Source organism: Centropristis striata, chromosome 1 (genome assembly GCF_030273125.1).
Source record: "Centropristis striata isolate RG_2023a ecotype Rhode Island chromosome 1, C.striata_1.0, whole genome shotgun sequence".
Classification (NCBI taxonomy): Eukaryota; Metazoa; Chordata; class Actinopteri; order Perciformes; family Serranidae; genus Centropristis; species Centropristis striata.
This window is the reverse complement of record NC_081517.1, coordinates 11,449,233-11,476,094: the sequence shown is the minus strand read 5'-3', so window position 1 is coordinate 11,476,094 and position 26,862 is coordinate 11,449,233. Positions and strand designations below refer to the sequence as shown.

At 43.1% G+C, this 26,862-nt stretch overlaps 1 protein-coding gene across 1 annotated transcript in view; it reads left to right on the top strand.

The window, feature by feature from the left end:
• The first annotated feature begins 321 nt into the window (after positions 1 to 321).
• LOC131969544 (NACHT, LRR and PYD domains-containing protein 12-like) overlaps positions 322 to 26,862 on the top strand; it is a 29,883-nt gene continuing 3,342 nt past the window's right edge. Inside the window, exons 1-9 of the mRNA XM_059330594.1 lie at positions 322 to 388; positions 2,728 to 3,035; positions 6,427 to 6,447; positions 17,732 to 17,749; positions 18,076 to 19,900; positions 20,752 to 20,925; positions 22,630 to 22,803; positions 24,001 to 24,174; positions 24,639 to 24,812. Of these exons, the coding sequence (XP_059186577.1) occupies positions 357 to 388; positions 2,728 to 3,035; positions 6,427 to 6,447; positions 17,732 to 17,749; positions 18,076 to 19,900; positions 20,752 to 20,925; positions 22,630 to 22,803; positions 24,001 to 24,174; positions 24,639 to 24,812 (2,900 nt within the window). The 5' untranslated portion in view covers positions 322 to 356. The remainder of the gene's footprint in view (positions 389 to 2,727; positions 3,036 to 6,426; positions 6,448 to 17,731; positions 17,750 to 18,075; positions 19,901 to 20,751; positions 20,926 to 22,629; positions 22,804 to 24,000; positions 24,175 to 24,638; positions 24,813 to 26,862) is intronic.

Sequence of the window (26,862 nt, the reverse complement as noted above, 5' to 3'; positions counted from 1 at the left end):
AAGAAGTCAAAATGAGCCATACTTCGACAACATTAAAATGCTGCTTTCATAAATGCATCAGTAATTATCAATCACTCTTTAACTTTTCATAATTTAAGTACATTTTGATGTTTTTGTACATTTTAATTGAGTAAGTTGTAACTGTAGTGGAGTCATGTCACAGTGTGGTGTTAGTACTTTTACTGCAGTAAGGGATCTAAATACTTCCTCCACCACTGATCAACAGACACACTACATGTGAGTGAAAACATTTTCCTCCTGACAGCTCACAGAGCTCACTCAGGTCATGACCACACCTGCTGCCCCCAACCCACAGAACACTAGTGGGGCTCTTCATCCATCAGCCGTCGGTCTGCATGAGGTTCGGCAGGAGACAGATCATATTTCTGTGAGTGTTTAATGCATTTATATGTGTTGTTCAACTGAAGAATTCACTTGTGTTTGTGTGTTTTGTTCATTTTTGACTCCTTCTTAATCTGCCTGTATATACCAGTTAAAAATGTTTCCCAGGCTGTGTTTGGATCAGCCTCACCTATCAAGGTTATTATAGTTAATAAAAACTAACAAAATAACGAAAAGTAGAACTGAAAAAAACATTTTTGTAAACTGAAATAAAAACAATAACTAACTGAAGCTGTATTGTGTGGTTACAAAACTAACTAAAATTAGAGTGAAAATGTTGTTTTCGTCTTTGTCAGCTTTTTTCCAGATATAAGCCTTTTTGATTGAAGTGAAATCTATTTATTTAGCTTCGACCAAACAGCTGCTGGTTAGTGAAACTTCAGGAACGTTACACGACAGAAAGTTCAGCGTCACTCCAACAAAGATTCAAAACACCCAGAGCTGCTAGAGTTAATCATAAAGTTAATATTGGGGCTGAGATGGATAATAAAAGGAAATAAAGGAAAGTTTTATTGTGACCTCTTTGAATCTCCCACCCAACAAATACCCCATACACAAAACAACTAAAACTAACAAAAATGAACTAAAACTTTTTTCAAAAAAATAAAAACTAGCAATCTCATTCTAAAAACTCATTAAAACTATCATCACTGATCACCGGAGTTGGGAGGAGTGAACTACGTTTGATTGAACTACATTTTGCAGTAGCTTGCTGGTAGTTTTACATTTACATTGAATCATTTAGCAGACACTTTTATCCAAAGCAACTTACAGAAAAGGGAAACAATCAAGGTATAGTGCGATAAGAGCCATTAGTGCAGCAATAAGTGCTAGTGAGGATTCTTTAAGGAGTAGAGTTGTGGTGTGGTGCTAGGAAAGGAAGGTCCTCTCTGAAGAGCTGGGTCTTCACAAAGTTTTTAAAGGTAGAGAGGGAGTTTGGATTGCCTTGGATGACCGGGCTGCAGAGCCAGGCGCCTTTCATTGGAAGAGCGCAGCAGTCGTGAGGTAGCGTATGCCTGTATCAGGGTGTTCAAGTAGGTGGGTGCAGTACCGGAGACAGCATTGTAGGCAGATATTACATTAGTTTTACCGCTTTTACATTTGTGGAGGGATTTTCTGCCATTTTTTGTCTAGTTAAACTACCAACACCATAAAAAAAAACCTTTAAAATCGGGCCATTTAAGGAATGTATTTTTTTTTTCTCCTTTAAATGATTATTGTGTGAGCATTATTGTGTCTGTCAGACAGCTGCAGCAACAACAACAAGTAGAGAAGGTGCAAAGCAGATGATTGTGCAAAATTGTAATAATGTTATTTTTTCATATTATTGTAACCTGAGGGACAGAGAATGACCTGGACACACAAGCACACACTGTGATGTGATTTGTTTAAAGGAAATTGGAGAAAAGGTGACCTAATGAATTATTCTGCTTCTTTACATAAATCCCTGAGTTTTTCACTAAATATATTAGATATACTGTAGATATAAATGAGAGAGAGAGAGAGAGAGACAGAGAGAGAGAGAGAGAGAGTGACGGTTATTGGGGTCAGAGGCCCACCTGCCTCATGTTTGGTTTTTATGGTTAATACATGACATAAAAAACATTGGTTGCTGCTGTTTTCAGGTCAGTTGCTGACAGAAGACTTATTTTAAATTAGGTAACCTTAAAACTTTCTGGTAAACCATACACCATATACAGTCATATGATACAGTGTGTTACAGTAAATATTACTATCATCCACACATCCAACCCATCATCCCACTCTCCACCTATCCATCAATCCATCCATCCATCATCTCCATCCAACCATCCATTCATTCATCCACCCACCATCTCCATAATATTTCTTTCACTTGCTGGATCAACATTTTGAACACACACACACACACGCACGGTCGCACGCACACACACACACACACACACGCGCGCGTTTTTAACTTTCAGGGCACAATCCTGCACAATGAAAAATTCTAAATGTTGGTTCCAAATCTGACATCTAAGAGGTAAAATGAGGATAACATAGTTCTATATTTTTATACTAAATATATTTCAGCTTATTTTTGGTTTTACTTGTTCTATCATCATAAACACAAACTGACCTCATAGAGTTCGAAGGCAGAACTTTAGAGGGAAGCTGACGGCAAGAAACATGCTGGTGAAGGTTTTACACAGTCAGGTCATCAAGGAGTCAGGTGACTCCAGAAGGTTAATCAAAACTCCAGACGCATCAAGAATGTCTGGACGTTTAACAAGTCAGCAACAAAATTTAGCAGAAATACAGACAAACAGACACTAACACAACTGTTAAATAACTGTCCTTCAGGTTCACAGTATTCTATGAATTTTACCAGGATGTCACAATGACAAAACAAGTCCTCCGAAACATTCTGGACGATCTCGGAGAAGAGGACTTCAAGGATTTCAAGTTGTCCCTGAAAGATGAACGCCTGAATGACTTGTCAACCATCCAGTGGAACAAGCTGGAGAAAGCAGAGACATGGAAGACAGTCAATCTGATGATCCAGGCCTACACACTTTCCGGAGCTGTGGAAGTGACCACAAAGGTTTTAAAGACGATCAGAAGGAATGATCTGGTGCAGAGATTGTCAGACGGCAGCTCAGGAACAAGAGGTCAGTCACAGGAAGAGAAGATACAGGATGTCATGACAGACAGAAATATATTTATTGTATAATCAGTTTGACTTGTGCTTGTTTGGTCCTGATCTCTCTTTTTACAACCTTTAGTCCCCCTGCTGTTGTTGTTTGTAATTGTAGACATTCTTTTTTTTTAAAGACAAAGTTTTATTAACATTGAACATTTTTCCCAACAAAGTTGGGAAAAATTTAACTTGTTACCTCAACGAGCTACACTACCGCTCAAAAGTTTGGGGCCACTTAGTAATTACGTTTTTTTAAAGAAAAGCACTTTTTAAAAAAAAATCTAAATATTAGACATACAGTTGAGACATTGTTAATGTGGTAAATGACTGTTAAAGCTAAAAACGGAGATAAAGAATCGTATAATTTGGGGCGTGACTACCTTTGATTGACAGGTCATTAACAAGGTGAGCCGTCATCAGGGCAGAAGCAGAACAATGCATATCCACGGCAAAGTGACAATAAAGTTATATATAATGTTATATAGATAGAAAAAAGGGCGTTTACCGATTTGGTCTTATAACTTTGACCCTTTCACTGTATTTTCACTTAATGACAGCTTATTTGAACGTTTTGTTCAGTAAAAATGTCTTGTTCAGCGTTTGGTTGGACTAACAGACGCTCAAAGGAGTCGCTGTTCAGTTTTCTTAGGTAAGTAATGTCGTGTAATTTATTGGTCCAAGTTGTAGGTCAAATAGCTCATAAATTAGTTTTTAAAGGAGTCCAATTGGAAAAAATTACTTCTCTTATCTTTAACAATAAATCAAAAGCCCCGTTGGAAAACAGCTCCAAAAAAACTCTCTAACAAGTCTCAAAAATCTTCAAGCAGGAGTCCAAGATCTTGTGACACACTTTATTATCGATAAAAAGTGGAGAGAACAAATATAATACACACAAGGTGCAGTCCATAAGCTCTCTAACTCGAATGACACTTACATGAGTTATTATAGAGAAATCACACACATCTGTCCATCCCATCATTAATATTTATTATGACCTTTCCTCCAATAAAATTTGTTAATTCTTTAGATTTCTCCTCCTAGGGGCTGCTCCAAATCCGCCCCCCCTAGGTGCAGGTGGCATTACCTCATCCCCTGGCAGAGAGACATCAATATGTTTAGGGGTTGAAACTATTACCATGATTTAAAATCCCGCATTGGTTCTCATAGGGCCTTTCTATGCTTTATTTACTATGATTTAAAATGATCCGTTAGTTCCCACAGAGTTTTTCCATATTCTTACTTCTCACTCATCTGTCTGCTATACACAGAGCTTTTCCATTTTTCATTTCTCACTCAGAGTATGCTACTGTATTTAGCCCTTGTAAACGCTGCTTCTTGCCCAGCTGGGTAACCTTGCTTCTAATCAGCTTCTCTAGGACCAGCACTTAAAACAACATCTCTGGCGAAAGATCACAGGTGTTTTTCTGGCACAAACTTAACATTCTTATCTAGGCCTTATTCTACTTCTCCTCTCTTCCAGTACTTCTCCACCTTTCAGTTAAATCTCTGCAGCATATTGATTATACATATAACATCATATAGATCACTCAGGGTTACATTATTTAATCACACTTTGTCATACAAATAGCTACATAGTCCCTCTAGAGACCCTCATAAAGAGATACTAGCTTAACTCTCACCACATTATTTACTCTACATTATCCCCCCTATGTGACTTAATTAGTCACATCTCAGTAATGTCGCCGTCTAAAGATGGCCGTAGCCACCCTACTAGGTTCACTTTATCACTATTGACAAGGATCCATTTTTACAGCTTAAGTGGGAGTTATGCCAGCTCTCACAAGGACTAGGTGCAAGCCTTAAACTCGTTTCCCAAGCGTTTTAGCGTTACAGTAGTATATATATATGAGGTCACACAGGATATATAATTCCAGCACACTGGTCCAGTATATATTCACACAAATCTTAGTGCGGTGATACAGTAGATAAATGTAATGTGACAATCAAAACCTTTACCAGTGTTTGACTAACTTTATCAAATGTAGTGTGACAATTAAACCTTTACTAGTGTTTGACTAACTTTATCAAATGTAGTGTGACAATTAAACCTTTACTAGTGTTTGACTAACTTTATCAAATGTAGTGTGACAATTAAACCTTTACTATGAAATCTCCAAAAGGGAGCTACAATACATCACACATTTTGAGTCATATAAAGTAAACATGATTATACCATGGTAAAAAGAAATTAAATCTGCTGAGATGAAGATCTTTTGCTCCATGTGCCAGACGCACAGTGGAATGCCACCACCAGGGAGAGGTTACATGTGATGCCTGGTGATGGGGTTCTCAGCGTTCCTCAGGTCCGGGAAGGTCTCAGATGTAGAGGATAGGGACCCCGGGTCCCTCATCAGGGCTGGGTAAGCGGATAGGAGTGGTGGGTGAATATGAGGGTGATGGGCTTCGAGGAGAGGGTGCTGGGCTGCGGTGAGTGGGCAGATTGTCTTCGTCGGCGATCATATCAGCCAATGCCCGTGTTAGTGCCACACGACATGGCGCATTAGGGGAGAGTTCCCGAGTGTGGCGTCTGTAGATTTCCAGCTCACGTAGGAGGCGCCTCACCTGGGTTTGTTTGTCAACCCGGATTTCCATCTCGTGCCTCCATCTGGCCAGCAATCTCTCCCGCTCGCTGGCCCACTCCTGTTTCATTGCCTCTCTTTCAACAGCCCATGCTCTCTCCAGCGTCTTCCTGGTGCTAGCCCACACTCTCTTCTGTGCTGCAGCCGCTTCGAGGCGGTCACGCTTTGCTGCCCAGTTGATCCGGGCCTTGATTCTGGCCCTTTCCTTCCGGAGGTTGGCAACCTCTTCAGGGGTACGGCCCTTCAGGTACCTGTAGAATGCCGCCATGGTCATTTTTGCCAATGCCTCTGCTCCTCCCCCTGGCTGCAGTAGGGCGTAGTTGGCCTCCTTCTCCTCCTCGTCCGATGAGGTGGATTCGTCAGTATCCTCAGTCGCCGGCCTTCCTTCTCCAATCATCATCTGCTCCTCCCACTGGCGCTGTAGAGACTTCTGGGCCACTGGCTGCTGCATGTGCCGAGGAGTTTTGGCAGTAGACTTGGATGGTCTCACCTGCTGATTCCCTGGCCCTGGTTTTGGTGGTGCGGGTTGTTCCAACAGCACCTGCAGCATGCTCGGTCCCTGCGCAGGAGACGGGTCGTGCCTCCGAGACATCCATTGCTCAGAAGGGTCACCTGGGAGCCACGCCTGCTGAGGGAAGTGGTGGGAACTGTGTGGCCTTAGCCTCTATCACAGTTTTGACCTGTTGGAAGATAGCCTTGTATATTTGCGTTAGATGTTTATATTGTTCAAGCGGAGGCCCCTCATAGGGTCCTCTGTAAAAGGGGACCAGCATCGGTCTCCCTGTTAGTGCTTCATGCGGTGTTAGGTGGGTTAGTCTGTTACACTGTGTTCTCATGCTCATCAAAGCAAGTGGCAATGCCTCCACCCAGCTTAGCTTATGGTCACTGTCAGCCATAATTTTTGTGATTTTGCTCTTCAAAACTCCATTAGCTCGTTCTACTTGTCCCTGTGACTGAGGGTGATACACACAGCCATATTTCTGCTTAATTCCTAACATTTTCATGGCAATTTTCATCACATTAGCTGTAAAATGCGGACCATTGTCAGAGCTCATTACATCTGGTATTCCAAACCGTGGAAAAACTTCTTTACACAGAAACTTAGCTGCTGACCTCGCATCTGGACCTTTTGTTGGAACTGCTTCCACCCACTTGGTAAACCTGGCTACAACCACAAGAATGTACCTGTAACCATTCTTTCTGTCTATCATATCTATGTAATCCATTTTTATATGGTGAAATGGCCCTTCACGCACCGGAACATGTGCTAACGGCGTCGTGAACGCCCTCCTGACATTATTCGTGTTACATACCGTGCATGCATTTATCCATCTATCAACTCTGTGTGCCAACATTGGTGACCACCAGACTGCTTGCAGTCGTCTCAATATCTCCCCCCTAGCGACATGGTCTTGACCATGCACTTCCTGAATGGCAATTGGTACCAATGCCGGTGGGAGGACAAAATGACCCTGCGCACTGAGCCAGAGGCCATTTTTATGTGGGTCTGGATTATTTTGGATTTTAATTGCGCCTCTTTTGATCCATATTTGATGTGACCACGGACCGGCTCTTTCCTGTGCTTCTTTAAGAGATGTTATGTTTGTTATAGGTTCCAGATTCTCTGCCATTAAAAGTGGTCCCATGCATGTGGGCGTAGCTACACGTTTAGCTGCTTCATCTGCTAAATTGTTGCCTTTGGCTATCAGGGAGTCAGTTTTTTGGTGGGCCGGGCATTTGATAATAGCAAGTGCTTTAGGGAGGTGTATGGCCTCTAGCAGAGCTGAAATAGCTTCCCCATGAGTTACTGGAGAGCCATCTGCCCTTAAAAAACCTCTTTGCTTCCACGTGACGCCATAAACATGGCACACGCCATAGGCGTATTGTGAGTCTGTATATACATTTAGGGTCTTACCTGCTGCCAAGTGACATGCTGCAGTCAAAGCCTTGATTTCTGCGAGCTGCGCTGAACAAGGCTGGTTAAGTTTAGTGGCTTGTACCTCATAGAAAGAGCCGTCAGACTGCAACTGTATTATGGCGTAACCAGCGTGGTTTCCTACTGCATCTCTAAAACAGGAACCATCCACAAACAGAGTTATTTCAGCAGTTATTGGTTGATTATCTAGATCTTTACGTGGTTTCATGAACTCATTTGTTGTCTGGAGACAGTCATGTGGTGTCCCGTCTACAGGAGTCACCATCCGGGTGGCAGGATTGATTGTGGTGCATCTTTGTACTGTAAGCTCTGGGGCAGCAAGGATTACCTCATAGCCTGTCCGTCGAGCCTGTGTCAAAACAAATCTGGGACTTGTGATTAGTGCATGTAATTGATGTGATGTATACAAAATAGTCGGGTGTCCCATTGTGATGCTTGACGCTTTCTGAAAGGCAAAAGCTGCCGCTGCCAATCCCTGATAACATGGAGGAAGACCTGTTTCAATGTTATCCAGCTTGGTGCTATAATATGCTAATGGTTGCTTACCACTGGGAGTGTCCTGCATCAGAACCGCACACGCATAACCTGCTTTTTCTGCAACATATAAATGGAACACATTAGCATAGTTAGGATTACCTAGTGCTGGCGCTGTTCGCATGTCTGCTTTGAGGGCTTCAAAAGCTCCCTCTGCCTCAGGGTGCCACTGTAGCGTAGCTGAGCCGTCCATCTGACCCGCGGCTCGTATCAAACCTCTTAACGGGGCTGTTTTAATAGCGTAGTCGCAGATCCACGGGCGGCTAAACCCCGCCATCCCCAGAAAGGAGAGCATTTGCCCCACCGTTTGTGGTTTAGGGGCTTTTGTCACTGCTTCGATCTGGGAGGGTGCAATAGCACGCTTGCTGCCACACAGTTGCCTGCCCAGATATTCAACTTGTGGCTGACAAAATTGTAATTTGTCCTTACTTACTTTGTGTCCCCCCTTTGCTAAAGCCTGCAGGACCAGGACTGAGTCATGCTCACACTGCGCCTGAGATGTGCTACAAACTAACAAGTCATCAACATACTGCAAAACGATGCTAGTGACATTTACGTGTTGTAAATCATCTGACAATACTTTGTTAAAAATCGATGGGCTCTCGACATATCCCTGTGGGAGGCGTGTGTATGTGTATTGTTGTCCTTTGAATGTGAATGCAAACAGAAACTGTGATGCGGGATGTAATGGCACACTGAAAAATGCTGAGCATAGATCAATGACTGTGTACCAGCAGGCGTCATGAGGGATATTTGAAAGTAATGTGTGTGAATCTGGTACTATAGGTATCTCTGCACCCACTACTGCATTGATGGCGCGTAAATCATGCACCAGTCTGTAGTCATCTGAGCTTGGTTTCTTTATAGGAAAGATAGGAGTGTTACAGGGACTTTTGGTTGGTTTTAACACACCTGCTGCTACCAGGCCCTTGATTGTTGTTTCTATCCCTGTTACTTGATGTGGTTTCAGAGGATATTGTTTCCTGTACGGTAGGATAACATCCTGTTTTATTTTTATTTTTACTGGTTGTGCAGATTTTACTAATCCTACATCTGTTTTATGTTTTGACCACAACCCGGATGGTATGTTACCCAACAGTTCATTATGTTTTTCTGAAAGTGGCATTTGAGTAGGCGGCCTTTCACTGAGCAGCACCTGAACAGGTTGTACTTCTTCATAGGTGCGCACAGATATCTTCATGAACTGTCCATTAAGGGATGTCTGCACATGTGTGTCAGTTGTGAATTTCCATTCCTGTATTTGCTGCGCTGCCTTCACCATTGGTCCCAGATCGTGTGACTCATAGCCTTTGGTTGTCATGAGTGTAACATGTGGGGCAGAATTAGGCACAGCAAACCAGTCTCTTAAGTCACGCCCACACACATTCAGGTTAACGGCTGCCGCCGCTCCTTGTGGTCCAATGTATATGTTTTCACAAGCTATGTGCACAGGAGCTTTTTGACACAGCAAGTCTGTCCAACAGGTTCTGTAATCTTGATGTTGTTGTTTGTCATCAAACATCATTGTGTAGTGCAACGGCAATCGTGGCTCCTATGCTGGAGGCAGCTGTTTCTAAACAAACATCCTCCACTTCTGCCATTTTTCTTCAAGGTGTGATGGATTTTGTAGTTGGAGCCAATACACTGTAGGCTGGACCTGCTGTCGTTTGCTGATTTCTTTAGCACGCTGCATCACCATCATTCCAGATGTTTTTTCTTTTATGAAGTCCAGTTTCAGGCCTTTGTCTGTGCAGATGATTGTCGCTTTCAGCGGGCACAAAATGTCTCGTCCCAAGAGGTTGATGGGCGTATTTTCTGATCACTGCCAGGTTCTTTTTTGTTGTGGCTAGTACGGGAAAAACGTGCCTGATAATCTCTTTTATTTCTTCTTCCCTCGGAGCTGCTGCTTTCTGTGTCAGAAGAGTCATCACTGGAGCACACTGTGTCAGGCTCAGCTTCAGTGTGGTGTGCCTTGTTGCCAGATCTTCTCACCTTATCTCGGACAATGTCACTGGAGGTCATGCTCTTTTTATCCTCTTCTCCAGATACTTCTTCATTTGGTTGTGTGTTCCAGTTAATTGTGAATTTTCCCATCATTTGTCCTTCAGTGGTATCTCCCTGTGCCCTTAGTGGATATTGTCCTGTCCCGGATGGGCCAGCAGGGGGAGCTGTAGGAGACTGAGCAGTGGTGAGAGCCACAGGTGGGATCATGGGCTGAACAGTAGGGGGCGCATATGGTGGAGGCTGAGTCATCTCCCCAGGTGCTGCAGGCGTGGTCTGTTGTTTCGTCTCCTCTTTATCCTTCATGGCTGGCATCTGTTTGACGTCCATCACATGTTGTCTGGCTGTTTCTCTGAACCAGCTGAGCACCTCTCTTTCTCTGGCCCGTTTCCCTTCTCTGCTGTTACTTGTGTCCTTGGCCTTATAGTGCTTGATGTTGGCCTCCACCTCTCTACAGCATGCTGCTTCGAACGTCCCGTTAGTGGGCCAGCACAGTCTGCCATTTGTACGTCTGTTCCACCTCTTCATGCACTTTTGGATCTGTTTGGCATAATCCGGGTGTTGTCTTATTACTAGTTCTACTGGGGTTAACAATCCTCCGCTTTTTATCATTTTAGCGCCCATGATCTCTTGTTTAGCTCCCGTATCCTGCCTAGTAAGTTCCGGCTGTCCCTCTTCTCTGGTTCTGATATGAACTATTATTTTGCTAACAGTTATCCCAACTTTTTTCCACCATTGGGGGGAGTTGTAAAGCAAATTCTCAGTACTGTCCTTGGCTCGGGTTTTCACTATGTATTCAAACTTTCCTGTATACTCCTGCGATGGTTAAATCGTCAGGAATGCCCAGCGACGGGCGCAACGGGAGGGTGCCTTTAATTAGGGGATTTTGGCACAAACTCTCTAATATTGTGGCTAGGGTGGGGCCCAGATTCTACGTATTATTCCTTCCCACGACACTGCAGGAAATTCCTTTTTGGTTTGGGTTAAATTAAGAATTCGAGTGAGGTGTCACAACTTTTGACAGATCTTCTGTTCTGTCTGCCAGTGCTCTATGCCGTATACGTCAATTTATGACCGTTCCAACAATAAATGAGTTCTGATACCATGGGTTTCAATGTCTCCCTCAGTAGTAATATGTTCAGGGGTTAATTTTCATCTTCACTCTCACTACTCATTCGATCTTTGGCCATATATTCTCTTACTCCTCCTTATTTCACTATTTTGGGTTATTTTATACCTTCTTACTGTACTATTGTGTATTTTTCCTTCTTTAACCTATTCATTTCTATTTATTTATATATATATATTTATATTTAAATTTATTTATATATAATTTTCACTTCAACTCTCAACTACTCTCCAAATAACTCCACTAAGAGCCTATTTATTTCTATTTATTTATATGTGTATATTTATATTTAAATTTATTTATATATAATTTTCACTTGAACTCTCAACTACTCTCCAAATAACTCCACTAAGAGCCTATTTATGAAGCTCAGAATAGTTAGAATTCCTAAGGTTATTTGCTCCGTAACAACTGACGCGTTATGGGCTGTAAATTTTCAATCCTTTCTGCTCCTTCAAACGAAAAAGTCAGATTTATACAAATGTGTGTGCGTATTTTAAGCAGTCTGTTGTTAAGGTGGATGTGGATGTGTGTGTGTGTGCCGTTTTTATCTCTCCCCTGTGTGTGTGTGTGTGTGTGTGTCTTATCTCTCTGCTCTCTCTTTTTCCTCTCTCGCCCTCTCAGCCAGCCGGCTCCAGCAGGCTCGCTATTAACTTACACCAGCGTTTATATACACTCAAACAGCGTCTATATACACATTACTAAACTACAAAAGAGCAAGGAGAACAACTTAGTTGGGCTTGCTGCCACTATTATACATTTCTTAATTACTGCCCCTACTGTAAACAAAGTGGGGCGCCTAGGTATACCGTACACTCTGACGGTAGCTGCCTCCGCTGGACAGTCGCATGCCTTAAATGATTTGTTCCTCAAATCATTTAGCTACCTCCGCTGGGTAGTGAGACGTCTTTTCTTATTCCTCATAACATAAAACACCAACAGTCTTGCCTGCCTTGACTCCTTATACTTCTATCAAAATTCTTTCCCTTTCTCACTCTATTCTTTTCAACCTCTTTTAGCACAAGTACGTTATTAAATACACTTCCCTAACATTAACAACAGTATCTAGTGCTCTCCGTCAGACCCTTTTTTTTCTTTAAAAAAAGGTGTTCTTAAGTCAACTATTTAGACATTTACATTTTAATTAAAACTCAACATTAAGAACTTCAATCACTCACTTACACAGCTCTCTCTTTTTTTATGACTTACTACTTCTTATCTATTCAACTATCACTGTCTCAGCACCTGCCAAATTAGACCTCCGCCAAACGCGGCTGCTGCCAGCAACCAGATTACAATGCAAACATTAAACAGTATCTGATCACAGTCATTCACGCTCTCCGCGCCATGGTTTTGCTGAGACATGCAGACAGATTTGGACAAACGTAAAATAGACAGCACACACAGTTAGTTTAGACAGACAACATGGTTTGTCACAAAATCTCAGTTATCTCCTGCAATGGTTAACTTGGGTTAATTAATTCAAATTAGATTAGGTTCAAGAGGGAAGGATCACAGTTTAGAAAGCAGTTCTTCACCTGGGCGGATCTCACCTGTCACTCAGACACCACTTTGATCAAATTTGCAGAGACAACGTTCTGCTTACCTTGATTTTTAGTGGGCCCGTGGTTCTGATGACAGGATGAGATGACGCCGCTGGTGACGGATGCCTCCCGGATCCTTTTCCCTCCTGGCTAGCTCGCCAAAATGTCGTGTAATTTATTGGTCCAAGTTGTAGGTCAAATAGCTCATAAATTAGTTTTTAAAGGAGTCCAATTGGAAAAAATTACTTCTCTTATCTTTAACAATAAATCAAAAGCCCCGTTGGAAAACAGCTCCAAAAAAACTCTCTAACAAGTCTCAAAAATCTTCAAGCAGGAGTCCAAGATCTTGTGACACACTTTATTATCGATAAAAAGTGGAGAGAACAAATATAATACACACAAGGTGCAGTCCATAAGCTCTCTAACTCGAATGACACTTACATGAGTTATTATAGAGAAATCACACACATCTGTCCATCCCATCATTAATATTTATTATGACCTTTCCTCCAATAAAATTTGTTAATTCTTTAGATTTCTCCTCCTAGGGGCTGCTCCAAATCCGCCCCCCCTAGGTGCAGGTGGCATTACCTCATCCCCTGGCAGAGAGACATCAATATGTTTAGGGGTTGAAACTATTACCATGATTTAAAATCCCGCATTGGTTCTCATAGGGCCTTTCTATGCTTTATTTACTATGATTTAAAATGATCCGTTAGTTCCCACAGAGTTTTTCCATATTCTTACTTCTCACTCATCTGTCTGCTATACACAGAGCTTTTCCATTTTTCATTTCTCACTCAGAGTATGCTACTGTATTTAGCCCTTGTAAACGCTGCTTCTTGCCCAGCTGGGTAACCTTGCTTCTAATCAGCTTCTCTAGGACCAGCACTTAAAACAACATCTCTGGCGAAAGATCACAGGTGTTTTTCTGGCACAAACTTAACATTCTTATCTAGGCCTTATTCTACTTCTCCTCTCTTCCAGTACTTCTCCACCTTTCAGTTAAATCTCTGCAGCATATTGATTATACATATAACATCATATAGATCACTCAGGGTTACATTATTTAATCACACTTTGTCATACAAATAGCTACATAGTCCCTCTAGAGACCCTCATAAAGAGATACTAGCTTAACTCTCACCACATTATTTACTCTACATTATCATACATTTTGTTTTTGTTTTTTGCTCGCCAAAAGTCAGTTAATGCTCCAGTTAATGCTAACATGAATTAGCAGCGGCTTCTCTCAGTCGGGTTGCTGGTGTAGAGAGGCGAGTAGTCAGTGATCAGATCCCTCTCGCTCCTCCACAGTCCAAATACGGTCTGCTCCCCGTATCGAAAACAAGATGGCGACGAATATATAGCTGAGCTCGATGCGTACGGGCAGTCCACAAACCAATGGGTGACGTCACGGTGACTACGTCCATTATTTATATACAGTCTATATACACACTAAAGTTACAATCAGTTCTTTGTTCCGTTTCCGAAAACATGAAGTCACAGGAACTTAATGCATCACCCTGAAACAAGCGTAGAGTCGCAGGGCGGGTCTTTTTTAGGAAATGCAGTGGGATCCATAAAAACACCAGAATGAAAGGACAGAGTTAGCTAGCTAAATAGCATCACCATTTATGAGCCTAATGCTACCTATACATCAGAAGACTGAAAAGATTTGGAAAAGACTCCTGGAAAACTATCAGCTCACCTGCTCACATCTAAAGACAAGTGTTTAGATTTTTTAGTCCCAGCCTAGTCTCACACTGAGATTTTAGACAGACTGTGAATCTTGCAGGGTAACTATTTACTAAGACTACAACTAGATTATTGTTTGTTGTTTTAAATTGCATGTTTTTTTTCCTACGATGCAATTTTTCCCCATCATGATCTTGGTAAAAACTTTTGGCTTTTGGCTCCAGCTGCTCTAGTGTGTGCGGTGGTTTGTGTTGAAAAAAAAAGACAACAAAAAGAAGAGAAGACGCCACAAAATGCCCCCTCACAAAGCTGAAAAAGGGTTTCTGTTTTTCTGACATGAAGAGTTGATTATTTTACAGTAAAAAAAACATATAAGGAAGAATAAAGGAAAGGAAAATTTTGAAATTAATTCATGATATACATTTATATCCCATTTAATTATAATTTGTTTCATTGAATAATTATATTTATTAGCTCTATCAACTTTCGTTTAGTTAATCATTCATTAATCATCGATTATTTATTACTTATTCATGTATAGATTTATTTATAAATTGTAACCGGGTCTCCTTACTGTTCTCTTTACTAAGAACAACGCCCCCAAAAATCCCACTTGTGGCCATAAATATATTACATCGCTATATTTGTTATTTAGAACTGAGCTTACCAGCATTATTGTGATGTTACTTTTTCCTGTGGATGTGGTATTACTGCCCGGTCTGGAACCGGGACCTTTCCCCCACTCAGTTGTTGATTGTGTTACGTCACTGCGACTTGTGATCATATCAAACATGTTTGATATGATCGCAAACCCAAGACTAAGAAAAGACTGATATGAAACAGTGCAGATTACTACCTTAGACTTAACGATGGAGATGACAGGAGCCAGTAAAACTCCTAGATGTACTAAAGACTTTTAGTTTCTAGTCTGGGACTGTGAAAATCTTTTAGTGTAAGCCCAGCATAAGTTGCAGCCAGAAGCTGGTCACGTTAAAAGCATACTTGGTAGTTCGGAGCTCCTGGAGCCCCCCTATAGCTTTGTGGTATATATTTCACCCCTCCCCCCTTTCTTTTTTTTTTATATACTGTATTTATTAATTTTTCTTATAAGCAAACATACAGAAGACAGGACCAGACAAAACGACAAAACAACAACAACAAACTGGGAATACCAACACAAAAATCAAAGACCCAAACAAAATAATCAGTTCCAGGTGAATGCGACAGGAACAATATGCAGTACAGAGCGAAATACAATGGGAGCTAAAAAAAGAAAGAAAACACATAAAAAATACAGTTTTTTATACAAATGCTCTTGTTAGTATAGCAGAAATATTTACATGAGTATAGTCAAGAAATGGTTTCCATATTCTTTCAAAGGCATTTGTTTTGGAGTGAAGAAGGCAGGTAAGAAAGTCCAGAGGTATGTATTCCATTATTGTCCTATGCCATCCCACCACTGAGGGGAGCTTATCTGAGATCCAGTGCTGAAGAATATTTTTCCTGGCACAAAATGTCATAACATTATACAATTTTTTCTGATATGTATCAGTCACACGATCACTGGGAAGACCCAGAAGGAGGGAAACTGGGTTAAGTTCAAACTTTTTCTTCAGAATCTTCTGTATTTCAAATAAGACATCACTCCAATATTTTTGTATTTTAACACAGGACCAGAAACAATGAGTAAGATTACCAAGTACTGTTTTACATTTAAGACAAAATGGAGAGACATCCCTTCTGTATTTGGAGAGACGGTTTGGACCAACATGCGCTCTATGCAGTATCTTAAGTTGCATTGCTCTCGTCCGGTTACATACAGTTATTTTCCTTGCATTATCCCAGATGTCCTCCCACATCTCCTCAGTTATCGCAACACTCAGCTCCCTCTCCCAGATCACTCCCAGTGCCCGAGCGCCGAGATTTAAGCAATCCCTCAGACTGGCATAAAAGGTTCTGATGGAAGCATTGCCCTGAGAAAGAAATACTTGTTTCTCCTCCCCCTTTCTACTGCTGGCCAGTTGCATTTGTTGTCAGCGGATCCGGCAGAGTAACATTTAGGGTCTGAGCTTTTAGCATTAGCCCTTTTTCCATTTCATGCATTACCCGGGTAATTCGTCTGATTAGGCGTGTATAAGGAGAGAAGACACGCCCAAATCCGCCCCTATGGGCGATTTATCTGAAAGATTTTAGTCCTGGTCTGAGGTGGGGTCTTTTGGAACTTTCAGATATTGCCTTTAGATTTTCGTAGTCCTTTTTTTCTTCGCAGGCTTGATGTCAGTAGTATCACTCCCTCCGGGACATAAACAACACCATGGTTCGGTTACTGATGTATTTATTGTTTTGTCGTTATTTTATTTGCCGTCATCACAATCCACTGTCGAACTACAGTATGACAGTGTAAAACATAAAGACATTCACATACACAGTGCAAAGTAAATACAAATATATTAGGGAAATAAAACATAGCACACATACCTCGCTGGCTGCACATAGAGCTGCACATAACCGAGAGGGAAATGAGTAACTTGAAAAAATACCCGGTTCAAAATACCCGGAATAACGCCTCGCCTCGTGTGTGGTTTACCTTTTGCACCTTAAAGTGTCCGAGTGCAAGGCAAACTGAACTTTAGTTCCTACTTAACATTCACAACTCAATATTCATAAGAAATAGATTCAATAAATATGTATAACCCAAACATACCAAATAATGACAGAAATAATATTTATGGCAGTTAAAAGTAGGACTTGATGCACTCCGGCCAACAACAACAGAAGAACATTTCTCTCAAACTCCTCTTCCAGTGCTTGCTTACGTCTAACGATCGCCATTACTAGGTGCATAAACACAACGACCAGGAAACCAGCAACCAACTGATCTTCCATGTCGATGTCGTCTTGTTCTTGTTTAGGATTTTGCTCCTGAGTTAGCCCGGTCGCGCAGTGTCGTCGCTAAATGATTATGTAGCATTGAAATAAACGCATGGTGTTTACCTAATCAGCAAAAAGCTGCGAGGGAATTGCTGTAAGTGGAGACACGCTGTCAGAGAGGGCAAAGTAGGTTGGCGGGGTTACTTGTGGGGCTAATGCATGTAATGGAAAGGGGGCTGTAGGTAATTTTTTAGTACTGTAAGGCCCAAAGTGAAATGCAATTCTGAAATAGTCCCATATAAGAGACACAAAGTGAACGAACACATAACCTCAGTTGCCTGTAGACATAGATAGCAACGACCCAAAGCAACAGTCGATACAATCCAGCTGCTACTGAAGAGATTAATCTTCATGTTGCAGCTCTCAGATGATCAACACTTCTATGAGACATCTACGGCTGACCTGCTGTCTCCCCCTTAATAACCCAATTATCTATAAATGGGTTAAATTGCAAATATGTTTGATTGACCGTGAAGACTTTTAGGATGTCTCCGCTTGTGTCATCAGAAAGGAAAATGCTGCTTGTGTGTTATCCCTTAGATGAAGCTATGTGTTTACTGCTTCTGCAGCTGTAAAAAAAAAAAACCCACAGCAGAATACTTTATTTTTTGTTTTTGTTTTATTTGTGTTCAACACAGAAGCAATTGCAAACGTATCAGAACGACAACACATCTCAAGTTACCAACAAAACCTTCAGTCACACTTCCAGGATATGTTCAAATGTGTGCAAGAGGGTTGGGCACAGAAGAAAGACAAGCAACGTCTGGATATTATCTACACAAAGCTGTACATCACAGCCGGGTGCGACACACACCTCAAAGAAGAGCATGAGGTCCTCCAGATGGAAATGAAGCCAGCAGATACAGGAACAGAAATTGAACCCAGTGACGTGTTCAGAGACCCCTCTGGACAAGACAGACCCATTAGAACACTGCTGACCAATGGAATTGCAGGAATTGGAAAAACAATTCTTGTACGCAAGTTTGTGTTGGACTGGGCTGAAGGAAGGGCCAGTCAAGATGTGCATCTCCTTTTCCCCTTCACCTTCCGCCAGCTGAATTCATGGAAAGGTAAAAGGCTGAGTTTGGCAGAACTCATTTATGAATGTTTCGGAGAGATCATCCCACACAAAGCTCTGCAGTCACTAAAAAAAACCACCTATGACAAAAGTGAATTCAAACTTCTGTTTGTTTTGGATGGACTGGATGAGAACCGTCTTGACCTGGACTGCTCTACCAGAAACATCGAGACAGTTAAGTTTGATGTGACAGAGTCCACCTCAGTGGATGTGCTGCTGACAAACCTCATCAGGGGGAAACTGCTTCCCTCTGCTCGCCTCTGGATAACCACACGACCTGCAGCAGCCCATAAGATCCATCCTGATTTTGTTGACCTGGTGACAGAGGTCAGAGGGTTCACTGACCTACAGCAGGAGGAGTACTTCAGGAAGAAATTCAGAGATGAGGAGCAGGCCAGCAGAATCATCTCCCACATCAAGACATCACGAAGCCTCCACATCATGTGCCACATCCCAGTCTTCTGCTGGATCTCTGCTACAGTTCTGAAGGACATGATGACCAGAGAGGGAGGAGAGCTGCCCAAGACCCTGACTGCGATGTACGCAGAATTCTTGGCGTTTCAGTTACATCAGTCAGAAGAGAAGTATGGAGAAAAGAAGTGCATTCAGTACATTAAGTCATTAGCAAAACTGGCTTTCCAACGTCTGAAAAAGGGCAACCTGATCTTTTATGAGAAAGACCTCAAAGAGAGTGGCATTGACGTCAGTGGAGCCGCTGTGTGCTCAGGAGTCTTCACAGAGATCTTCAAAGAGGAACGTGGGAGGAAGAATGAAGACAAGATGTTTAGCTTTGTCCATCTGAGTGTTCAGGAGTTTTTGGCGGCTTTGTACGTAGAGAGGAAACTTGTGACTGGAAACAGGAATGTGATGTCTGAGCCAAGGCAAAGCTGTGGAGAACAAATGCGAACGGTTTTCAGCAAAACACCTCAGACAGAGCTCCACAGGTCTGCTATCGACAAGGCCTTACAGAGTGAAAACGGACACCTGGACCTGTTCCTGCGCTTCCTCCTGGGTCTGTCACTGAAGGCCAATCAGACTCCGCTACGAAGCATCCTGCAGAAGAAAAGAAGCTCACAAATCAATGAGGAAACAGTAGAGTACATCAAGGAGAAGATCAGTGAGAATCTGTCTCCAGAAAGAAGCATCAATCTGCTCCACTGTCTGAATGAACTGAATGATCGTTCTCTGGTGGAGGAGATCCAACAGTACATGAGATCAGGAAGTCTGTCTACACATAAACTGTCTCCTGCTCAGTGGTCAGCTCTGGTCTTCATCTTACTGTCATCAGAAGCAGATCTGGACGTGTTAGACCTGAAGAAATACTCTGCTTCAGAGGAGGCTCTTCTGAAGCTGCTGCCAGTGCTCAAAGCCTCCAACAAAGCTCTGTAAGTGCACAGATGACTGCACCTGATTTGACTGTAATTAGACTATTGAATGGACGTTAATGAGAGCCAGATGTTCTGTCAGGCCAAAAGGTCGTCATCTGCCCATCTGCCTTTTTTTAGGCTCATAGGGTGGGTGGGATGGGTGAAATAAACCCAGTTCCCGTGTGAAACCAAAAGTAAACAATGTTAATTAAAGTAAAGTAATGTCAGGTTTTCATGTCACTTCCGGTATTAGAATTATCTTTGCAATTACTTCATTTTTGGAATTTATGTCCAGTGTTTTTAAATTTTTAAATTATCTTTTATAACGCCTAACCACAGGTTTTAGCTGACCTTAGAGAAGTAGTGTTGTGGCCTGTTGCATCAAACGAAATGGCGGCCTTTATTGGTGCCTAAATCCATCCAAAGTGAAAAAACAGCAAGCAGCCATTGAATGGGCAGGTAAACCTACTCTAGCCACTTCAATAGAAAGATAAACCTACTAGAACATAGAATAGTCACCCATAGGCTCATTGGTCTGACTGCAATCAAATTGGTTGGCAGATACCAACCGTACCTCTGTTTACGGTTGTTCTCAACTAGTATTAATAAACTCATATTTGCAAGATTTAGTCACAAACTCTAACTCAAACTCAAACTTCTGAAATAAATTATAATGTAGTTTGTGAAGGCTAAACTGTATTTCTGTACATTATTGTGATTCCATGGAGAAAGTTTGATAAATTACTTAGCTAGTTAGTTTCCAGTAATTCATGATTGCTCGACTTCTCAACTTAGCAAGGGAAACCATAGAAGTCTATGGGGAAAAAACACAACACTGTAAGCATCTTTATCACTAACTTGTCTTTCAGGCTGAGTGGCTGTAATCTGTCAGAGAGAAGCTGTGAAGCTCTGTCCTCAGTCCTCAGCTCCCAGTCCTCTGGTCTGAGAGAGCTGGACCTGAGTAACAACAACCTACAGGATTCAGGAGTGAAGCCTCTCTCTGCTGGACTGAAGAGTCCACACTGCACACTGGAGACTCTCAGGTCAGCTCACACTGGGATACTCACACTATTAGTACTATTTGTTTTTACAAAAATATGAAGTTGGAACGGGTGTAAAGTGAACCCAATTGCAGCCCAACTAACAGCAGGAAAGGATGGTAATAACTTTTATTTTCAGCAAATCATAAAATAAAAGCAAACAGTTACAGTAAGCACAGTGCAATTCAGTAAAGCAGATTTGAGTCTTTGTGGGTTTGGGAAGGGCTTGGAGAGCCAGGTAAGGAAAGCAGAGCCCTCCAGCAGGTGAGTGCAGTGAGGTGGGTATGCATGTACACACACAACAGTTCACAGAGGGACTGCCATACCGTGAGGAGGAGGACGGGGAGCATGGTCGCAGATGCTGCAGGTGAGTAGGCAGGAGCCAGACGAGGCATTGAGGAGTCAGCAAGTGTGCAGAGGAAGACTCACTCAGCGTAGTCGAGGCTGCTGCAGCAGGCAAACATAAACTGCAGGAGGAGCAGAGGAAGAACTTGTGATCGAGGACGAAAGGCTGGGGCATTTACCAGGGAGTCGACAAAGCAGGTGAGTCAGAGGCAGGCAGAGTTGGCAACGGGAAAGCAGTCCAAAGGTGAGTACTGCAAAGTCTTGCATGAAAGTGAAGAACAATCTTGCAGTGAGTGACTGAGCAGAGGAGGCTGTAGTACTGGCTTGACTGGAGAAAGAAAGCAGCTAAGTGCACAGGTGATAGGAGTTGTCTGATGAGGTGGGAGTGGCTAGCAGGTAGAGCGGACCTGAGGCAAGGTGAGAGGAAAAGTACTGGGAGACAGAGGCTGCATGAATGAACAGGAGGGTGATACCCAAACGCCATCTCATTTGCCATGTTTACGTCTGTCTCCTGGTTCAGATGGCAGCAGCAGGTGGTCCTGTGGCTTCAGGTTTTGGTCCTCGTAGGAGATTCATCGTTATGTTGAAGCAAGTTCCTAAATGTCAGCAATGTCTTATGGTTGTCGACATATAAACATCACAACATACACATATAGCACTATGTATAGATGATTGGCAATAAAGTCTGTCTCGCCTGATAGTTTAGCCTCTGACTTTGGTTAGGAAGGCTAAAGAATCAGGGTTTTCACAGCACATCTGCATATATAGGACAGCCAATAGGAACGCTCCGTCTCTCAAAAGAGCTGTGATTGGCCAAGTTTCCCTTCACAGGCTGGACTTTTTCTCAGACCTATTGAATTACATTATGCTTAAAGGTTATTTTGTAGTATTTGCCCAGTGATGTCAAAGTAAAATTGCCTACCCTAACCTCAATACATTTTTCCAACTTAATTGCATTTTTTTATTTCAACGTTATCTTGACAATGTTTGTTGTTGAATTTTGTTCACGACACTGCAGAATTTGTTTTAATTTTTGTTCATCGAAATATTTGCAATTCACACAAGGATGGCCTGGAAATGGGAAGCTGCCAGGACACATACACCAAGAATCGCATATCTTAGCAGCCTAAAGTACAAAGTATAACCGTATTAATAGACCACATCAGACAGAAAAAGGTTTTCCAAGCAGAGAAATGCTGTCAGAAACATCACAATGTTCTTTATGCTGACAAACTACATAAGACACACAACTATTCTTTTGTTTTTTCTGTGTTTTTGATGGCCATTTGATTGTACTCTCCACCATGAGAACAATCCACTAAATGAACTTGATCAAATCAATTTTATTTATTTCTGTTTTAGGCTGAGCCAAACCAGTCTCACAAGCAAATGCTGTCAGGAGCTCTCATCGATTCTCAGCTCCCAGTCCTCCCCTCTCAGAAAGCTGGACCTGAGTTACAACAATCTGCAAGATTCAGGAGTGGAATTACTCTGTGCAGGAATGGAGAGTCTACACTGTCCACTGAAGACTCTCAGGTCCGATCATCAGCATGTTTTACTTTATTTTACAGCGTTCTGAAGCAGCAGGAGACATTTAAAAAGAGGATATTTTTTTGCATCAAAGTGTAATATAGCGGCTTGAAACTAGATTTGTTCAGATTCCGATACCAGTATCAGAAATTGCTCCGATACTGCCGAAAATCCTGGCATCAGAATCGGCGAGTACTGGAGTCCAGGCACCAATCCGATACTACGAGTGGCGTGTGCTGTTGGGACGAGGAGGAATTGATTATGTAACACAGACACACGGAAGCTAAGCTAAGTAGCACTATCATGTCGGCGGTGTGGCAATATTTCACACTGGAATCTCCCACCAGCATGAGGCAAATGGCACTAGGGACACAAAGTGATCCTGACCCCCCCCCCCCTTTCAGCAACAAACATCGTCGGTAAAACAGGATTAATGTTCCGTTAGTTAGACTATTTACATTGCGGTGCACACAGAGAGTCTGGCTGCTAATGGTGCATTCAAGGTCTACACGAATGTCAGAATTTTCGATGTTCCGTGCTCAAAGTTCTGACTTTCAAGTTCTGACTTCGAGTGTAAATTAAACACACCATACCGCGTTATGGTAAGAACTTGTTAGACCCGCCTCCAAAATAAAACACTTGTAGCTTTCAAAATAAGAGCACATGTTAGCAGAGTCCACCACAGAATTTACAAGAAGGCTGCCAAAATAAGATGCCTTAAATAAAACATAGAAGAACCATTATTCTCCTTTACAATAATTCTCCTAAATATGCAATGATTAAGATGGAATAGTGGCATTAGAATGTGCGAGAGGCACCAAATTTAGGCTTTTAGGGCAAAAATGTTCTCCGGGGGAATATGCCCCCGGACCCCCAGATTTATTTATTTAAGTTGCTGTTGCACTACTGTTTTATTTAAAAATAAATGTAAAATTAAATGGCTTGAATCTGCTGTATTTATTCATGTTTACAAAGGGTTTAACCTGAGCCAGGTCTTACCACAATGATATTCATATCGCAGTCATGCAGGTGTCTTATGATATTTTTTTTAATATCATACTGGTATCGGATCGGTACTCGGTATCGGCCGATACCCACAGCGCAAGTATCGGAATCGGTATTGAGAGGGAAAAAATGGTATCGGAACATCTCTACTTGAAAGTGGGCTACTGTTAATGTCTTTATCACTAACTTGTCTTTCAGGCTAAATGGCTGTTATCTGTCAGAGAGAAGCTGTGAAGCTCTGTCCTCCGTCCTCAGCTCCCAGTCCTCTGATCTGAGAGAGCTGGACCTGAGTAACAACGACCTGCAGGATTCAGGAGTGAAGCCTCTCTTTTCTGGACTGGAGAGTCCAGACTGCACACTGGAGACTCTCAGGTCAGCTCACAGTGAGGACAGTGATTTTAAATTCTGGAAAAAAAAACTGTACTGGAAAAGGACACGCCAACATTTATGTTGCTGTGTTTCTATTAAGGTCGAAGTGAAAGTTTTAAAAGTCGCATTAAAGAAAAGTTACAAGTTAAATTTTCGCTACGTCAGATCTTATTCGGAGAAAAAGTTTCAATCCCCTGTTTAGCGCATAAAAATATTTTAGTAAAAGCACCTCAATCGAGCAGAAAAAATCTTTTAAGTTTTATCTCATTTTGGTGTTTCCCTTAAGCTTTCCTCATGAGAATCTTCAGAGAAATTTGCTGATGGAAACACGACTACTGACACTAAAAGCTAAAACTGACAACCACAAATGTTTTTAAATGCCTCTTTTTTCAGTGCCAAAACAACCCTTTTCTAATTCATGTGTTCCAGAGCCACATGTTTGTCTTTTTTATTTTTAATTTATTTAGGTTGAGCCTAACTGGGCTCACAGAGAAGTGCTGTCATGAGTTCTCCTCAGTCCTCAGCTCCCAGTCCTCCAGTCTGAGAGACCTGGACCTGAGCAACAACGACCTGCAGGATGCAGGAGTGGAGCTCCTCAGTGCTGGACTGGAAAATCCACTGTGTAAACTGAAGACCCTCAGGTGAGGTTTCATGTTTTAACAAACAGATGACTATTTCAGTAGGACTGGACATGCAAGTTTACGTCGCTGATGACATCCAACAATTGTACGACTTTAGAATGTACTCTAGCAGCCAATAAAGCAACATGAAGACAAATTAAGGTTAAGATTAAGATATTACCATATTAGTCCCACAACTGTGAAATTCAACCTCTGCATTTAACCCATCCCAGTGAACACACACTGTGCTAGGAGCCGAGGGGGATTAGACGCCTTGCTCAAGGGCACCTCAGCCCGAGTTCGGCTTTATGTCCATCACCATCTTTATTTTTTGAGACCATATTTGCACTGGGGCTGGATTTGCCTTACCCCTTTTCGACCAAAGCAGTTCCAGAGCCGGTTTGGAGCCGGAGCCTAATCTTGAACCAGTTCTTTGCTCTCTGGTTCCAGAGCGGTATCAACTCTCATCCATCCATGCCTTTCCCTCCACTTATCCGGGGCCGGGTCGCGGGGGCAGCAGGCTAAGCAGGGCATTCCAGACGTCCCTTTCCCCAGCCACAACGTCCAGCCCCGAGGCGTTCCCAGGCCAGGCGAGAGATATAATCCCTCCACCATGTTCTGGGTCTTCCCCGGGGCCTCCTACCAGTTGGACATGCCTGGAACACCTCTAACGGGAGGCGCTTGAGAGGCATCCTTACCAGATGCCCAAACCACCTCAGCTGGCTCCTTTCGACGCGAAGGAGCAGCGGCTCTACTCCGAGCTCCCTCCGGATGTCTGAGCTCCCCACCCTATCTCTAAGGCTGAGCCCAGCCACCCTACAGAGGAAGCTCATTTCAGCCTCTTGTATCCACAATCTCGTTCTTTTGGTCACTACCCAAAGCTCATGACAATAGGTGAGGGTTGGAACATAGATGGACTGATAAATCAAGAGCTTTGCCTTCCGGCTCAGCTCCTTCTTCACCACGACGGTCCGATACAATGCCTGCATCATTACTGATGCCGCACCAAACTGCCTGTCCATCTCACATTTTGTTCTACCCTCACTCATGAACAAGACCCCGAGATACTTGAACTCCTTCGCTTGAGGCAGTACCTCTCTCCCCACCCAGAGGGGGCAGTCCACCGTTTTCCGGCAGAGAACCATGGCCTCAGACTTGGAAGTGCTGACTTTCATCCCAACCGCTTCGCACTCAGCTACAAACCGCCCCAATGAGTGCCGGAGGTCCCAGTCTGATGAAGCCAAAAGAACCACATCATCTGCAAAAAGCAGAGATGCAATTCTTAGGTCACCAAACCGGATCCCTTCCTCTCCCAGAAGAACTATAGAGTCCCCAGGCGGTACCCCTTCCAGGACACCACCCAGGGACTCCAAGACCTTCTCCTCGCAGCTGCAAGTCGAGGCTGACCTCGGGGAGAACTCCAACACAGCGGCGCTCAGCCGGGATCCTGTGAGTATCCCCACACCCACCCGGTGCCTCTCACCCTGGGCAACTCCGGAAAAGGAGAGAGTCCAGCCTCTCTCCAGGAGTTTGGTTCCAGAGCCAACGCTATGCGTGGAGGTGAGCCCAACTATTTCTAGCTGGTAACGATCCACCACCCGCACAAGCGAGGTAACGTTCCACGTCCCCAGAGCCAGCCGCTGAAGCCGGGGGTCAGCACACCCAGGTACCCGCCATCTCCTACTGCCCAGCTCACATCGAACCCGACCCCTATGCCCTACTCTGTGGGGGGTGGGCCCACAGGTTGGCGGATCCATGTGGCTTCTTCGGACTGAGCCCAGCCGGGCCCCATTGACAAATGCCCGACACCCAGACACTCGCCTGCGTGCTCCCCTCCCGGGTCTGGCTCCAGGAGGTGGCTCCGGTTTACCCGTGCCGGGTGAGGTACTCCGCTCTTCATGAGTCCACTTCATAGGGGTCTTTTGAATCGCTCTTAGTCTGGCCCCTCCCCTGGGACCTCTTTGCCTTGGGAGACCCTACCAGGACCTGCTGCTCCCGACAACACAGCTCCCAGGATCACTGGAGCACACAAACCCCTCCACCGCGATAAGGTGGGGATTCTTGGAGGACC